At 30.9% G+C, this 18,463-nt stretch overlaps 1 protein-coding gene across 1 annotated transcript; it reads left to right on the top strand.

Moving 5' to 3' along the window:
* The first annotated feature begins 8,916 nt into the window (after positions 1–8,916).
* Positions 8,917–10,964, top strand: LOC125607162 (two-component response regulator ARR5-like). Its single transcript, XM_048776995.1, has 5 exons — positions 8,917–9,268; positions 9,350–9,426; positions 9,513–9,590; positions 9,671–9,741; positions 10,493–10,964. Exons 1-5 carry the CDS (start codon positions 8,944–8,946, stop codon positions 10,665–10,667), a joined length of 726 nt encoding a protein of 241 aa, XP_048632952.1. The 5' UTR covers positions 8,917–8,943; the 3' UTR covers positions 10,668–10,964.
* Positions 10,965–18,463: the final 7,499 nt, after the last annotated feature.

Here is an 18,463-nt window from a genome sequence, read left to right as displayed (position 1 = left end):
TTTGCTAAATGGGCAGCCCCGTGGACATATAGTTCCTCAAAGAGGTTTACGGCAGGGGGATCCCTTATCCCCTTATCTATTTATCATGTGTACTGAGGCTTTGATTGCTAATATTAAGAAGGCTGAAAGAGGAAATCATTTCACGGGAATAAAGGTGGCAAGAGCTTGTCCTTCAATCTCTCATTTGTTGTTCGCAGATGATAGTCTCTTTTTCTGTAAGGCACAGAAGGAAGAATGTCATACTATTCTTAGGATTCTGAAGGAATATGAGGTGGTCTCGGGGCAACTGATTAATTTTCAGAAATCTTCGATTCAATTTGGACATAAGATTGAGGAGTCCACTAGACAGGAATTGAGAGACATCCTTGGGATACAAAATTTAGGAGGGATGGGATCATATCTATGTCTGCCGGAGAGTCTTGGGGGATCCAAGATACAGGTTTTTGGTTTTGTCCAGGACCGTTTGAATAACAGGGTGAATGGGTGGACGTTTAAGTTTTTTTCAAAAGGTGGAAAGGAAGTTATCATTAAATCAGTAGTCACGGCTTTGCCTAACCATGTGATGTCTGTTTATCGGCTACCAAAAGCAACGGTAAAGAAATTGACGAGTGCGGTATCCAAATTTTGGTGGAGCCCAAGGGGAAATACAAGGGGTATGCACTGGAAGTCATGGGACAAAGTATGTACAAACAAAGACGAAGGAGGTCTAGGCTTTAAGGATATAACGGATTTCAATACAGCTATGCTTGGAAAGCAATTGTGGAGGCTGATAGAGAAGCCTTCAACTCTTTTTGCTAGAGTTTTTAAAGGATGGTACTATAGGAATGCCTCTCCCCTAGAACCGATCCGTTCATACTCTCCATCGTACGGTTGGAGGAGTATTGTATCTGCTAGATCTCTGGTTAGCAAAGGACTAATCAAAAGGGTGGGAACGGGGTCCTCTATCTCTGTATGGAGTGATCCATGGCTCCCAACCACTCGCCCGAGACCAGCAAACAAAAAGCAACATGACACTTATCAGGACCTCACAGTGGACTCTTTGATAGATCCAATTTCACGAACTTGGAAGTCGCAAGTAATTCGGGATTTGGTGGATCCCCAGGACGCTCAAATTATTGAAAGTATTCCTTTGAGTAAGACTCAATTGGTGGATAGGAATGGATGGCATTTCACAAATAATGGAAAATATTCGGTAAAAACAGGATATCAGCTAGAACGGGTCTATCCGGACAAGGCAAAACCACCAGCTTTTTATGGTCCCACAGTGGATACTCTAAAAGCTTTCTGTTGGGAGGTGAGATGTCCTCCGAAGCTTAAGCATTTTTTATGGCAAATGGTATCCGGTTGTATAGCTGTTAAGAAGAATCTGCAAGCAAGAGGAATGAAGGGAGATATTTGTTGTATTAGATGTGGAGCTGAGGAGGAATCAATAAACCATGTGTTTTTTGAGTGCCCTCCTGCGCGTCAAGTTTGGGCTTTATCAAAGATACCGTCTAACCCAGTCTACTTTCCCACAAGCTCACTATTTACAAATATGGATCATCTTTTCTGGAGGGTACTCCCGAAGATGGAAGATCATCATTTTGCGTGTATACTATGGTATATCTGGAAAGGAAGGAATAATAAGGTCTTTAGTAATTTGGATATTGACCCAAAAGATACACTTACGCTTGCAGAAACTGAATCAACACTTTGGGCTGAGGCCCAGGTGATTAAGACTAAGCAGGCTCCACCACAGAATGAGGTTTTGAATCGGCAGCTGAGAGTTGGTCGTTGGTGTTTTATAGATGGTTCCTGAAAAGATAAAGAACCTTATTCAGGTCAAGGATGGTATAGCATACTCGAGGGATTTTAGGGATTGATGGGTGCAAGGAATACTAGGGCATGTCTTTCACCTCTTCATGCAGAGATGGAAGCTTTGATATGGGCAATGGAATGCATGAGGAATTTACATCAGTTTCAGGTTACTTTTGCTACGGATTGTTTTCAATTGGTGAAGATGGTTTCGGAACCAGAGGAATGGCCGGCGTTTGAGAGTTACCTGCACGACATAAAGCTACTAAAGACATGTTTTACTAGCTCAACGATCATTCATGTACCCCGGACGGAAAATCAAAAGGCGGATAGTCTAGCACGATGTGCCAGAAAACAATCGTCTTTCGTCGTTCACATGGATGCGGAGTTACCAGTTTGGTTCGCAGAGTCTATATGAGTCTGTTTGTTGATGACAAAAAAAAAAAAAACTGTATTTTCATTTTAACAAATCGATTATGTGTTCCAGCAATAGTGTAATGAGTCTCCTAAATCATATTAATGTTGAGTTTGAGTAAAAAATGGTGGGGTATTGTTAAACATCTTCTCTGTTATAAAAGAAGTACCAACCTTGATTCACGTGTAATATTTTAAAAAATAGACTCTCACTAGAAATCAGTTATGATTCATTTGTTTCTACTAATATGACTTAATAATATATCATTCCTAATATAACAATCGACTTCTATAAAACCAGATTGGTTAACAAACACATATTTGATTCCTTAATAAATTATACATAGTAGTAATATAAACCATTGTATAATTCAAAATACTGAACCGATTTAAATAATTTAACCCAAAAAAAAAATTATATATATATATATATAATGAGTTGTATTAAAATAGAAATCATGACTTCTTTCATGTGTGATTTTTTTTAATTTGAATCATTTAAAAATATATTAAATGTATTTTATTAATATTAATAATATATATAATCTTTGAACTAGTTTAGTCATAATATCTTTTGATATCTTTTAATTTTAAATATATATTTTTTAAATCAAAAAAATCTGTTTAAAAGATTTTAACAAGATCTTAATTTTGAAAAATTCTATGTAAATATTTTTTTATAATTCGTAATTAGTTTTAAAATATTATTATACATTAATATATTTTATAAAATGAAGAATAAAAGTTTCATCTTATTTTACCTATTATATAATATTAAGAGAAAATTATTATATTGAACTAAACATGATAAACTATATTAAATTATTAGATTTATATATATTATTTTCAGAAGTATTTATGTTCAGAATATAATATGTTGGTAATAGGGGTTAACATTAGCAAACTATATAATACATGTATAAAAATTAACATGTATTTTATTAAAGCTAATAATATAAAAAATTGTTGTATTTATTTTAATTATGATATCTTTTCATTTTAACTATATATATATAATTCTAACAAATCTGTTGAAAAATATTTTAACAATATCTTAACTTTCAGGAAGTTTATGTAAATATTTTAACTAATTTTGTAATTAGCAATTAACTATTATTATTTATTAATATGTATTCAATTATCATTTATAAAATGAAACATAAAAATTATATCTTATTTTATCTATTTTATAATAATAATAATAATTCATGTTAAAGTAAAAATATTATATTGAATTAAATATTATAAATTATATTAAATTGATAAATTTATAATTTTATTTTCATAAGTATAAATATTTATACTAAAAATATAATACGATGACATAACCACTTAACATTCGCAAACTATATGATACATGTATAAAAATTGATATATCTTAGATGTTTTGTATATATAAAGAATATATTTTTAAAATGAATAAACGTAAAAAAATATTGCTATAAGGAAATACGACTTTGAAGGTTGGCGGGTCAAAATTGAATATAAATTTGATACAAAATAATTTTTAAATATGTTGTTTCATGCATATATTAATTTGTTTAATAACAAAATCCAAATACAGTAACATAAATATATAATAAGAAATGGCAAATACATGTGATGGTTTTAAACTATTGATTGTTACACCATGTAAACTATAAAAAATTTTATATTTGAAATAGGTATATAAACATTTAAATATATGGTTAACGTTAAAATTGTATACCACTAATGAACTAAAATAAATATATATATTTATAAAACCGAAAAAGAACACCCGCGCAGTTGCGCGGGTCAAGATCTAGTTAATTAATTAAAAGAAGCTGTTTTATACAAAATGTGGCATTTATGAGTCAACATATGCGTTGATTAAAAGGCACCGCTTGAGTTAATATATGCGTTAATTAAATGAAAAAGTGATCAAGTGCAATACAAAAAAAAGAGAAGAAGGAGAGAAGAGAGAAAATTACTGAGAATCATTAGATTTAATCTTCTTCTTTTTTCATAACAAGTTTCTGAAGGAAAATTTAAAGGAAAATTTGCTAGGATCTCGGTACGGGTATGTTGTACGGAGATCGATAGTTGTATCCTCAAGATAGATGCCTACAAAACTACACACCATTGTAGGGGCGGAATTCTGTCTTAGGAGATTGCTTAGGTAAGCCTCTATCGAACCACAATCGGTTAAATTGTGAGAAGAAGAAACCTAATTATCTCGTAACTTTTTATAAGGGTTTATAAATTGAGTAAGATTTATAAAAGTTTATAAATCCAAACATATTGAGTACGTGAGATTGATTTGCATCTGTATTTTGGAATAACAATCTAAGACAAAAAAATTTATTTGTTCTTTTCAAAGAAAGCAAGATGGATCAGTCTACTGCAATTGTGAAAAGTCACATAGAGAAGCCTTTTGTTTTCCGAGGAGTGGATTTCAAAAGATGGCAACAAAAGATGTTGTTTTATCTCACAACACTGAATCTAGCACAATGCTTGACTTCTGAAGGACCAGAGATACCTTTAGAAGGTGATATTCCTGATGAAATCGTGAAACCTTCAGAGGCATGGACGCAAAACGAGTTTTTGTGCAAGAACTACATATATTCTTAACGCTTTGGACGATTCTCTACGATGTTTATCATATATTCCAAAATTCAAAACAGTTGTGGGAATCATTAGAGAAGAAATACAAGTCTGAAGTTGCAAGCGTTAAGACGTTCATCGTGGTAAAGTTCTTAAACTTTCAGATGAGTGACACTGTTTCTGTGATGAAATAAGTGAAAAAAAATTCCAAATCATTGCTCATGAAAAATATGGGATTGGCTGTTAATTCTTGGAATTAGAGTTAAACAAGAGTCATATGGTTATTCACCTACTCAATCTTATTATGGGAAAAAAAGAAAAAAAATTATAAGGGCAAGTCAAGTCGTATAAGATGTAGACATACATGACAATTGCTTTCCAATGGGGTGATAGTATTGGATTACATTAGATCAAATGATAACTTGGCTAATCCTTTGACTAAAGGCCTATCTAGAAAGCAAGTTATTTTCATTTGGAGGAGAATGGTCTCAAACCAACATAATGAGTCATCACTTGATGGGAACCTAACCTAGAAACATTGGAGATTCCATGGTCTATGTTCAATAGGAAAACTAGTTGATGAAGACTCAAGACGTTTTATACATTTCTCATTCCTATGAAATAATAATGTGTATCCATTGATGATTAATGGTTGAATGATTTATACTTAATAATGTTTGTATCTTTTGTATAAGAGAGATATAATGGACTATCTTTAACTAATATTACCTATATGGGAGTGGTGTCGGTTCGCACCTATGAGAATTGATTTGGCTAAATTTTCTAGAGCTCTCACGAAGTCAGAATATATTCAGGACCAAAATGAACACAAACGTATAAATTAGAAATGAGCTGATGAGATATGTGTTTCACTTATTTTATAGGTTTACTATTAAATGTGGTTAATTCAAGACTAGTTCATTACCCACAAAGTAAATCCGATAAGTTGTTACTAGGATAGGTTCAAGTTCAAAAGACACCTTTGTCCAATGTATATTGATTCTACTTTCCAGAAATATTTGAACTTATTTTCTATTCAAATGTGGGGGTATTGTTGAGTTTGAATAGAAAATGGAGAGTATTGTTGGACTTTAATTAATTAAAGGAAACTGTTTCAGACAAAACATGTCAGTTATGAGTCAATATATGCGTTGATTAAAAGGCACCGCTTGAGTTAACGTATGCGTTGATTAAAGGAATCACTTTAGTTATTATATAAAGTGATTAAGTGCAATACGAGAAAGAAAAAGAGAAGAAGGAGAGAAGAGAGAAGAGAGAGGATTACTGAGAATCATTGGATTAATTTTTTTTTCCATAACAAATTTCTGAAGGAAAACTCAAAGTAAAGTTTGCTAGGGTCTCGGTACGGGTGTGTTGTACGGAGATCGATAGTTGTATCCTCAAGATAAACGCTTACGATTTTACATACACTATTGTAGGGGCGAAATTATGTCGTAGGAGTTTTCTTAGTCAAGCCTCTATCAAACCACAACCGGTTAAGTTGTGAGAAGAAGATACATAATTATCTCGTAACTTTTCATAAGGGTTTATAGTACAATACGTTTGAGTTTATACATAGGTTAGTTCTAATACTCATGTCTTCGTGAATTGATTCTATTTGAAGTATGCATATTAGGTTGTTAGGTTATGTGCTAAATTTGAAATACAAGGTTGAAGGTTTCAACATTGTTTGTTTTATTAATATGGTAAATGTATATGGGTATTTAGGCGAGTATACCTTTTAGCTGAACTCTTCTGATTGTATGTAATGGATAAATCTCTCGACTATAGATAAGTAGACACTCTTCAGATCATAGGTGATCAGGCACCCTCCTGACTATAGGGTACCAAGCATTCTCCTGACTATAGGTGGTCGGGTACTTTTCCAACTCTATAAGCTCTCTGGTGTGAGAGTGAGGAGTCTGTGCAGGTATGTGACTAAGACCATAGTTTGTTTTTTGGTACTTTGGGTACCGTTTTTTTGACATATTTGGTTAAATTATATATATTTGGAATACTATGTCTAGGTCCATGAACTTCGGGTTTAGCATATCATACTTCACTGGATGACTCATCTATTATTCACCCCTCTTTCTTCTCTTCGCGGATGAGCATGATGAGTAGTTAGATATCTGGATGTTTTGGTGTCTTGCAATGATTGAAATTTTAATCCGGTTGTCATACAAGTTTTCGATACAGTTTATTTTGACAACTGAATTTTAAAAGTGTTTTTTTCGGGGATTCTTTATTTACTGTTTATGTATTTCAATCAGTTTATTAGTCGATTTAATTTTGTTTAATTTGACATTCTTGCATAAATAGCACGTTGTTCTTAAAGAAGATGAGATGGATGTTACATTATCAGTAATCAGTGCCAAGGCATCAAGTGCCAAAACACAGCCCCACCGTTTAACAGTAACATTCCAAAGATAGCTCCCACTTAAAAGATGTTGTCGAGAGAATCAGATCTGAACTGCTAGAAGCATGGACAGCAGAATCATTGTAATCTCTCTCTGATGGGACCGAGTAACTTACCTGCTTCATCAAGCTGGAGCTTCATCTTGGCCTTCACTTTTTCAGCAGCTGTCTGTTCAAGAAAGCAACACAAGACATTAAGAATCAATGGAAATGACAGTCACAAAGACGCACACAAAACAAGGACAAGAAAAATACAGAATCCAAAATCCATAAACAAAGAAAGAACCCCACAAGCATGGTTGTACCAAATGGGAGTACATGGGTTTATCTTAAAACATGTGAAGGATTTCATCTCAAACGTAACAATGCCAACCCAATCTTAAAGATGATGTAAACCTACTTACTATTTTATTATTACCCTAACTCCAAAACATTGAAAGGGAGAAGCAAGAATCTAACAATACGATTCAAAGTAACATAAGCTGAATCTGGTGAATAGCAAAAATAAAAAGAGAATTTGTACTCCCTACACACCAAATATCCCCTATTTGCACTCCATACCCTATATCCCTTCAATTTTCTTCTCCCCATAATTTGCTCAAATAAAAAAGGACTTATACCACACAAAGCCTGAAGGATGAAGTGATAAAGGCTAATGACAGTATACCATATCATCATACTACCTTGGATTAACCGCGAGTAATAAGTAATAAGTAATAAGGTACTAGTTAATCGCAATGTAATGCGTGACGTTGGACTCATAAGGAGTTACTGGAAGAACCACCAAACGCATAAGGAACAACATGCACCTTATGCATATGATAGCTTGTAATGAAACGTGTCAAAAGCATTTCTCAACGAGAATGTACTTAAAAATCATTACATTTCTAACTGAACATTAGGTGAGTGCCGAGGGCACATAGTATGAAGATTAAGTGTTTGGCACCTATAACACACATAGTTTTACAAAATAAATGGGCGGACACGTGAAGGACTTAATACCATAGGTTATTCATTACCCGATATACGAATCTGTAACCAGTGTTCTAAAAGCGTTAAATGAAAAACGCCGAATTTGAAATTCGAATTGATATTGGAAGACCATCTACTAAATAACAGTCTATATTTAAGTAAAACTTTCAATCAATCATTGATTAGTTAAGACAAAGTTATGATTGTATTTAGAATCAATGCAAATAATCAGTCTAATAATAAAATCCTCAAGAAGAGATTTAGCTTCTTTTTTTTCTGTTCAACGAAGAAGAAGAAATTTAGCTAAAAACACAGGCAGCCAGAAAAAGAAAACCGGACTACTTGCTTACAAACTACTTAAACATCATCAGAAGTTTTCTTTATTAAATGTTTTTTCACCGATTATTACATTTTCTATTTTTAGTACATTTTGTTTAAATGAAAAGTTCTATTAATATACGAAATTATCGAAAATGTACAAATACAAAATCAAAGTTTCCATGATCTGAAGATTCTGATTCTGAACAATACTGGAGAGAAATCGTCATGATACGATCTATGATTTTTTTTCCTTCCAGAACTATATGATTTTTCTTCACCACTCAGAATATTATTTGACTATTCTTATAAATATAATTTAAAAACTCGACTACTTTTTTCCTCAAAAAACTTTATTGTAAATGCCTTTTATTTATATTTGAATTTGACAAATTTGAATACTATGACTTTTAGTAAACAAATAATATTCCACGCGCAATCGACAGACAAAATCCCACAGATATGCAAAGATCTCTCAGAATCCTCTCGTTATCATATTTCCCTCTCTTTTTCCCCACTCTTCCTTATAAATCCTTACTCCTTATCCCATTTGCAAAATCAAATCTCTCACTTTCTTCTCAAATCAAAAGCAGATTCCCTCTCTCGATCTCTATCGTTTACCGATCTTTGATTGATATGGCGGAGGTTTTGCGTCCGGAGATGTTGGACATATCCAACGACACTTCTTCCTTAGCGTCGCCGGAGCTTCTTCACGTTCTTGCCGTCGACGACAGCATCGTCGATCGGAAGTTCATCGAGCGGTTGCTCAGAGTATCTTCTTGTAAAGGTAAGAAGGAGAAGTTTCTGTTCATCTTGAGGAATCTGTTTGATGTTCGAAATCTGACAGTTTGTTTTTGAAAATTGTCAGTTACTGTTGTCGATAGCGCGACAAGAGCCTTGCAATACCTTGGATTAGATGGAGACAATAGTTCTGTTGGATTTCAGGTAATAAATCTGATTGAACTGATCCTTAATTAGTGTTGAGATTCCATTCAAATTTGGTATTGAAGTTTTTGAATAATATTTGTCAGGATCTGAAGATTAATCTGATAATGACGGATTACTCTATGCCTGGGATGACTGGTTATGAACTATTGAAGAAGATCAAAGTAAGCTTTTCTGTTGATTTGGAAAATAAAAATAAAAAGTTTTTGATCTAACCTGTTTTATGGGTTTTGAAATTCTATAGGAATCATCAGCTTTCAGAGAAATACCGGTTGTGATTATGTCCTCAGAGAACATCTTGCCTCGTATAGATAGGTATGTTCTCTTCTACTGTTATCTTAATCACCATCCTTAAGTCTTTGTTTTAAGTTCAGAATCATCTAATCTAAGAATAGCCATGATTAACCAGTTATAGTAATTTTATTAGATTTTGTTGCATTTATTACTTTGGGATGCTCAAAAGGGGGTTTGTTTAGGGAATCAAGTTTTCTTTTTTTTGAAAGATACTGTTTAGCAATATGCATTGACCTAATTAAATTTATTTTAATAATCATATCAGATTAGTAAGATAATGAATATGATATGGTTTCTCTAAACCATCATGGGTAACACTGGTGGTGGTTGTAACTTTTGATCAAAGCTAAAGATTTTGGTGTTACTTTAGTGGGTCCTCGAAAGATTTGATAAGAGGATATTAGGAATATGTAATAATTAAAAAAATTGTTTCTTGTGGCCCGAAAATAAGAAAAGAATAATCCGTCATAAGTTAAGCAAGATCTTATCTTGAGATTTGATTCTATTGCCGGTGATGTGTTTGTTAATAACCCCAAATTTTTAAATATAATATATGCTTTTAATTTTGTTTGCATAATCTTTGGTAGGGTCATTTATAAATCCAATCCTCGTGATAGACACCTCACATGCATTTGTTTATTATTAAGGAACCATCTTTACCAAAATTAAAGTCTAATCATGTAGTTGCTTGTTGTTATGAGCTGGCCATTTTCTTGTTCCAAAGCTATGAATTTTATGGAATTAGATCACTAATATTTGCTTATGTATACAGATGTCTTGAAGAAGGTGCTGAAGATTTCTTATTGAAGCCTGTGAAGTTGGCTGATGTGAAGAGATTAAGAGATTCCTTAATGAAAGCTGAGGAAAGAGTATTCAAGAATATTATGCACAAGAGGGAGCTAGAAGCTAATGATATCTACTCACAGCTAAAACGCGCAAAGATCTAAGTCTTTTGTGTTCATATTCCACGATATGATCTTATAAAGCTTCGTATGAAAGGCTAAAAGATTCACACGCACGTCAGACTGTCCTGATTCTTTCGGCTTTCAATTTTGAGAAGTTAACCTTTTAGCTGACAGAACCAGTGAGGACTGAGGAAGGTTTTTTCATAAATAGAAATGTAAATTTTAGACAGAAGAAAATTTGGATTCATTAAATTGGGAGGTTTTTTCCTAGTTTTTCTTTTTCTTCACATGAATTATGTAAAATGATGATGTTAATCGTGGAAGTTTACTATCTAGAAACCATTGTGTTCAAAAAAAAAAAAAAAAAAAACCTTAATTTTGACTATCGAAATCAGAGCCCTGCTTACCATGGTTTGAAAAAGGCTTTGTTTCCGATGTGCAATTTTAGGGCTCCTAATTTCATAAAATTATTAATATATAGTTTGGATAGATTTTCAGTTGATTCTGAATATGACTTTGTTTTCGATAAATGGTTTTATTCTAAATAATTTCAATATGTGTTAACTAAAATACAAAATTATTTAAGGAACTGATACGGTCCAACTCACAATCTGATTTCCGTTTTGCTTTTATTACATATTATTATCCAATTTTCCTTACCATAAGTTAGTTGCTTGTATTTTTATTTATACATTATAGTTTGGTGGTGAAGAGTTCATAAAACAATAAATAATACGTTTAACATAAATATTTATCTATCATCATTTCTTAAACGAAAAAAATGTTGTATACATTATCTACCATTATTTTATTCAATATTTTGTTATTATCACTTTTATTTTTATTATTTTTATAATTTGTATTTAAATGATTATTTTATCTTTCTAAAATACCAAATTATTTTTTTAACTTTCTCTAAAAATACCAGTTTTCTACTTATGATTTTAACCTTACTTTTAAATTGCAAATTAAAATGGTGTATCACAATTAAAATTATATTTTCTATTACATATTGTAAAAATTTATTTTTAAAATCATCTCGAGCCCCCAAAAGTCTTCGCACGGCACTGGCCAAAAGTCATTGTGGTTTAGTTGCTATCTTTAAAAGTTCAGAAGTTTTAAACAAATTTTCGTGACCAAACACAATATTTACATGTAGTAGCGGTTGTTAACGTTTACAAAAATTACAAAACTTTCTTGAACCATTTCATTCTGCTCCAAATTAAAAAAAAAAATTCTTCTATCGTTTGTAGTTATCGGTGGATACATACAATTATAGACGAAAGAATAAAAATTTGAAAATTTTATTCAAAAAATTAAATAAAAAGTAAGTGAGATAATATAGATACAAGTATATAAAATTTTTATATATTTTATAATTTATATTCACTAATCAATATTATAGTTTATTTATAAGGAGTTTAAACCAAAATATTCTTTAACTTTTTTATCATTAATATATATATATATATATATTAAGCAAAATATTTTAAACATCTAATATTAAGTTTCATAAAATAAATATTTGTTACTAAAATTATTATTCATCTAAACTAAAAATTAAAGGATAACTAGAATATCTATGTTACTAAAATTGAAATACCTTTTGAAACTAACCATTCATTTATTAAACAATTACAACAGTGACTTAATAATTATTAATTAACTATCTATAAATAATTTATTTGCGAGATTATTCTATAACTAAACTTACCATTATTCTTTAAACAAAATTAACATGAATATTCTCAAATCAATTTTTACAATAAAATTAAACAGATTTATTTACAATGTGACATACAAACTTTAAATATGTGTACTTTATTATATCATTTCACATACAAAATATAAATGTTTTATTAAAACACATAAGTTATTTTTGAAATATATGTTAAATAATTTGAGGATTAATATTATTCACACATATGTATAAGAATGCAAAAATAAAATTTTAGTTAATATTTTTCTCAAAATAAAAATAGAAGAAAAATTATTTGGCTTATAAAAAACTTAGAGAAATATTTATCTATGTTATAAAAACATAAGTGAATTTTCTTGATATAATATTTTTATTTTTGGAAAGATAGATTTATTAATATACATAAACATACTAACTGGTGTTTTAATTTATATATAAATACATCAAAAAAGGTTAATGCAATTAAAAAGTACTAATTCATGAATATGTATATAACATATCATTTTGATTGGTTTAGTATCCAACCACAATATGAATAACCAACAAATTATAAATAATTAAAAACCGTTGATTTATCACAAATATTAAATACTACAAATCGAAAATAAAAACCGTGCATGTCTGTACAACCATAACATTCTTGCGTTGTGAAAAAAATCCCCTATATATTATTTGAGAAACATTGCAACATTGCAACATTTTTTTGTAGCCACGTGTCATCACTAGAATGATTCTTAGAAATCTTAGAGAAATAGGTTGGTCCATCTAAATATATAATAAGTTTTATTAAACCACAATAAATACATTATTAATGTTCTTCATTATTTCCTTAAATAAGATTACGGAATTGCCTAATGTGGCTAAAGTATATACGACAATTAATGATTTTGAATAATAAAGATTTGATAAAAATAAGTGTGTATTATAATTATATTTGTTTAATTTTAAGCTATTAAAATAAATTAAACAATCATAGTAACCATATAATTAAAATTAAAAAAATATTTATATATTATATTTGAATTTTTAAAAACGAGTATAAATTACTAAAACTATTAAAAGTTTCACATTCAAATTTGTGATCTATGATTTAAAACTTTTGTTATGACATGATACAAATAATTTAAAAATAATATAAGTTGAAAGTCTCATTTAATAAGTATCAAAATAAAAGATATATAAATATATGTATCATTTTAAATTAAACTATACGCCATATAAAAATACATAAATATCTTATTTTGAAATTTACCCTTGAACATTTTTTGATAAATATATGTATCATTTTAAATTAAACTATACGCCAGTAATCTCACAGTGAAAAATTGTTATCATTAATTAGACTTTTTGCTATAACAGATACAAATGATAAAAAAAATATGAGAAAAAAGCATCATCTAATAAATATTAATATTAAAATATATCATATATATGTTACTGTCTTTTAAATTTAATTATATATCATATCAAATAGAAAAAATATTTTTCGATTTATAAAGTTTATTTATATTCGCACCAATTTAATTATATAAGTAGTAGATAATGACTTTTAAATATTCAATATATATTTATTATTCATAATATGTTATAAGCAGATAATATATAAAATAGTTTATATATATAATGTTCATTTCGCGCAAGGCGCGGATCTTAACCTAGTGATATGTTATTCTATTAATAAACATACGTGCAGTATGAATGGATCAAACTCTAATTAATATTGTTTGAACGAGGAAGATACATGATATTAGAGCGGCGGTAAAACAACCAGAAAGCTCAAAATATCATGGAAGATACAAAGAGTTTCTTAACTTGCATTCTTTCGTTGATGGCTCGGATTAGATCATGAGCGTCTGATTTTAAGTAATTGGATGTCGTTCCATGGTCACCGTGTGGGATAGGATGAATTGTTAGAGACTTCTCAACAAGGGGAGAGGCCACAAAATCTTCCGATGCGCTTCCTCTCCACAATACCACGGCTGCATCAAAGATAATAATTTCAAACCCAGCAACAATGAGTTTTCCGACCACGCAGCGTCTGTGTGGATAGTGATCATGTGGGCAAGGGGTGTTGTTGATCGTCTAGTTGTCGTGCCATCACTTTATCGGTGTTTGAGTCTCTTGCCACTGTTGGCATCTTTGATAGCTTTGGAGATTAAAACAATGTACCAAAAAAAAGTGTACTAAAAATATTTTTTTTGTCACGTACTAAAAATATTTTAGATGTTCAGTAATATGAGAAAATCTAAATAAAAATTTCCGTGAAAAATGTAAAAAAAAACTTTGACTGTTCCACTTTAACCGATAATAAGAAACAAAGTCTTACTATCTTATATAATTATTAAAATTTATGAATAGTCTCACGTATATTAAATCAAGGACTTATTTAGTAATATGGTAGTTTATACGAATAGAGAAGATATAAACTAATTATACAAAGATAAAAGAAATACTTCAGAAAAATTTTTGAAATTTTAAGATCACAACAATCAATCTAAATAAATTGAACGATGTATAATAAATGCTAATCATAATACATATATAAACAATATTAATGTTATCTAAAAAATGAGCTAGTTTAGATAAACACATAATTATGAGAGATTAATATTGAACGATTCTCATTTAATAATTCTAGTCTCGATCACAGGATAATTTGAGCGTTAGACTCCAGGTTGGTCCTTAGGTTGACGATCACGCAAGACTACTGTTTATCTCTATACTATCTTTATGATTATTTATATGTAGTTTAAATAATGATTTTGAGATTTATTTCAGAAAAAAAAAGAGAACAAAATTTTATTAATTCTAATACTAATATAGCTATTAAGATTAAATAGATATATGATTAAATAAAATTTAATTTAATAGTAGCTAGAAATAGTATTATTCCTATTTGTAATTATTTAAACTAAATTGGTTATAGAATTATTATAATACCGAAATATGTAACTACTAAAAATTATAAATAGATGACCATTAATCATAAGTCAAGCCAATCTTTGTTATTAATAGCTGCTTACATTATCACAATTATTGAGAGGCAAAGGCTTTTCCTGAATTTCCAGGAGGTTTTCAGTATGAAAACGATTATTACTTGTTCCATGAAAGCAAATGTGGATGATTAATTCTAATATTAACCAAATCAAACTACGATTGTTATAAATGATCGACAAAAAAAAAAACTGAGTATAATTACTAGTTTACCATTTCTTTTTGAAATTTAAAATATTAGTCTTTGACCAATCGTTCATATCAATACGCATTGTTTAAAAGAAATAGTAACATGGTGAGTTTAAAATAGAAACTGTGGCTTTATTTTAATATATTGCTTTAGAAATATATAAATGTTTTACTACTTATGTATATATAATATTTGTTATTATAGACATTTTAAAATGATTGGGCTTCTTAAATGTATTTGTTATATTAATTAGATTAAATAACAACTTAATTGATAAATATATAAGTGTTTATTAATGTGAAACCTATAAAATTGGGACTCGATGCCATTGTTGCAGTGAGCTTGACCAATCTGGCCTTGCATTACACCAACTATATATCATCATTACGAATGTCCTGATTCTTCCAGCTTCCGATTTTCGGATTTCGACAGTCTATTTTGCAGATAGACTAAGGATCGAGGAACGTGTCTGCATAAAAAATTAGAATTGTAAATTTAAACTGAAGAGAACTAGGATTCATTGAGAGGTATATATATGTAGTTTTTTTTAGTTACAATAAGATATGTTGTAGAAAAAAAACTAAAATGGTTTGTAAATTGAGGAAGTTTGTGAAACCTCTCTCTAACCCTTAACCTTCCAGCCTCTTTTTAGAAAAAAAAAAAAGCAACTGTCTCTCACCTCCGCTCCTCCGGTTCTGGCGTTTCCGGCGGAGCTGTGAGGGGACAATCTCTTTTCGTTTTCTTTTTTTCTCTAAGTGCTCCACTTGCGGTTCTGAGGCTGGCCCAACCAAAGCTTTTGATGTGGCGGATCTAGAGTAGCTTGTCATTGCTGCTTTGTCCAGGATGTGGCGGTGGAGTGTGTTCTTGCATGTCTGGTTACCGTTGAGGATAGGTCCTTATGTGCTTCCTCTAGGGGCGTGGTTTCTTGCTTCCTGTCTGCGAACGTCGGAGGTTTTGATCGGTTTCTCGTCAATGAAGATGGGAGACATCAAGCTGGTGGGTGGTGTGTAGCGGTGAGAAGAGGCGGAAAAGTGTTTAAACTGTACGGTTTCATGAGTAAGATAGTGTTTGAGAGCGACGACGAGTGCGTGAAAGGGATTGGATTGTAGTACTCAGGGATCGAATCCATCGGGAGCGTGGGCACAAAATAAAATATACAAATCAAGATTAAGCTAGGCAAATAATTTAAAAACCAGTAAATACATAAAACAAATATAAAAATCGGTTGTATATATGAGATGAAAGCTAGACCTAGTGTTTTAAGCAATCATAATTATCAAATATAGATGCTACGGACAACCGTCCTAAAATTCAAATAGAATAAAAGATATCCAGCTTTCATTACGAGTCTAATCAGATGACTAAATCTTATGTTCCAGTTTTCACATGCGAACAAGGATGAGTGTCAATCAATACTATTGAGTGTCGATCGATACTTTCTTAGGCAAACATTAAACCCCTAATCGATATGTTCACTAGATGTTCAGATCAGCTCTCGCATGCGCCTAACAACCTAGCTTAGCAGAATTATTATCAGGTAAGAATGCACTTACGTAGTTGTCTATAATCCTAAGTTCATGATTTAGCTAGCTACTCTAGAACACAATCATTTAGATTAATGATGTGAATGATCCTAATTAAATCACCCAAGCAATTCTATGTTATCAATAATGCATCAAAACCCTAAATATAACAGGATGATTACTCATACATAGTTAAACAAAACATAAAAATGAACTGAATGTATTGCATAAATAGATGGAGAAAGAAATTCTGGAGTTCCAATACAAAATATCGAAGGAAGCTTTGATCTTCTCTCTAAAAGCTACTAAATAAAAGCCTTACATAATATGGTGTGGTAAAGATGTGTAAGGTGGTACTTTTCCTAAAAACATGACAAAAGCTATAAATACTATGTATAAACTCGGCCAAGGGCATTCTGGTAAAATGTTGAACTTCTGAGCTTTAGTCGGCTTGAAACAAGTCGGGCCCGTCTAATCGTGTGGGTGTCGATCGACACCAAGGAAGAGGCATTCACGTGGCGCTTCTGTCCAGCCTCACCTTTTCCTTTAATCAGCGCTTCTTGTCTCTTCACAGCTTTACTAATCTAAACTACATCTCTAAACATAACATAAAAAACTTAAAAAAGGAGTTATACTACGGTATAAAAACTCGTAAATTCCATAGTATATCATAGGTGATGGATCATGCCTACATATATCTCATGCTGGTTCTTCTTCTCTACCCTCTTACACTAAACCTTTTTTCTTAATCATATTTTATGTGTTCCATCATCGATAAGCATTTTATATCAGTTTTTCAATTGTGTAAAACTAATGGCGTGGTTTTTACTTTTACACCTACTTAATTCGAGGTGATAGATTTACAAACGTTGAGTCTTCATCTAGAAGGAAAACCTAATGATGACACTTACGAGTGGTCAAAACTATAATATTTGAAACCACCATCCCTTTCCTTAGATTCTGCTGTTAAAAGTACTATGGCGGATTGGCACTCACGTTTGGATCATCCTGCTTTTTCTATTCTTCAAAATTTTATTTTACAATTGTTTACCGATTTCTTCAAATGTGTTACTTTCTCAGTCATGTATTCATGGCTTGTTCTATTAATAAGATACATAAGTTGTCTTTCTCTTACTTCCAATTTACAATCAAAAACATGCGCTTGATATAGTTTTTGCACATGTGGACACATCTTCATTTCTTTATTAATGGTTTCAATACTATGTCATTTTCTTGATCATTTCACTAAAGAAACTTAGATGTGTCCCTTAAAAAGAAAATCTGATGTTCTTGCTGTGTTTACGAAGTTCAAAAGGTTAGTAGAAAATCAGTTTTGGCAAAAAAAAATGGAACTCTCTATACGGACAATGGAGGCGAGTACATTGTACTTTACTACTTGTTAACTTCTTGTCCACAAATGGAATTTCACATA

Source organism: Brassica napus, chromosome A1 (genome assembly GCF_020379485.1).
Source record: "Brassica napus cultivar Da-Ae chromosome A1, Da-Ae, whole genome shotgun sequence".
NCBI classification, from domain to species: domain Eukaryota; kingdom Viridiplantae; phylum Streptophyta; class Magnoliopsida; order Brassicales; family Brassicaceae; genus Brassica; species Brassica napus.
The sequence above is the reverse complement of the archived record's forward strand: the minus strand, read 5'-3'. Positions and strand labels throughout refer to the sequence as shown.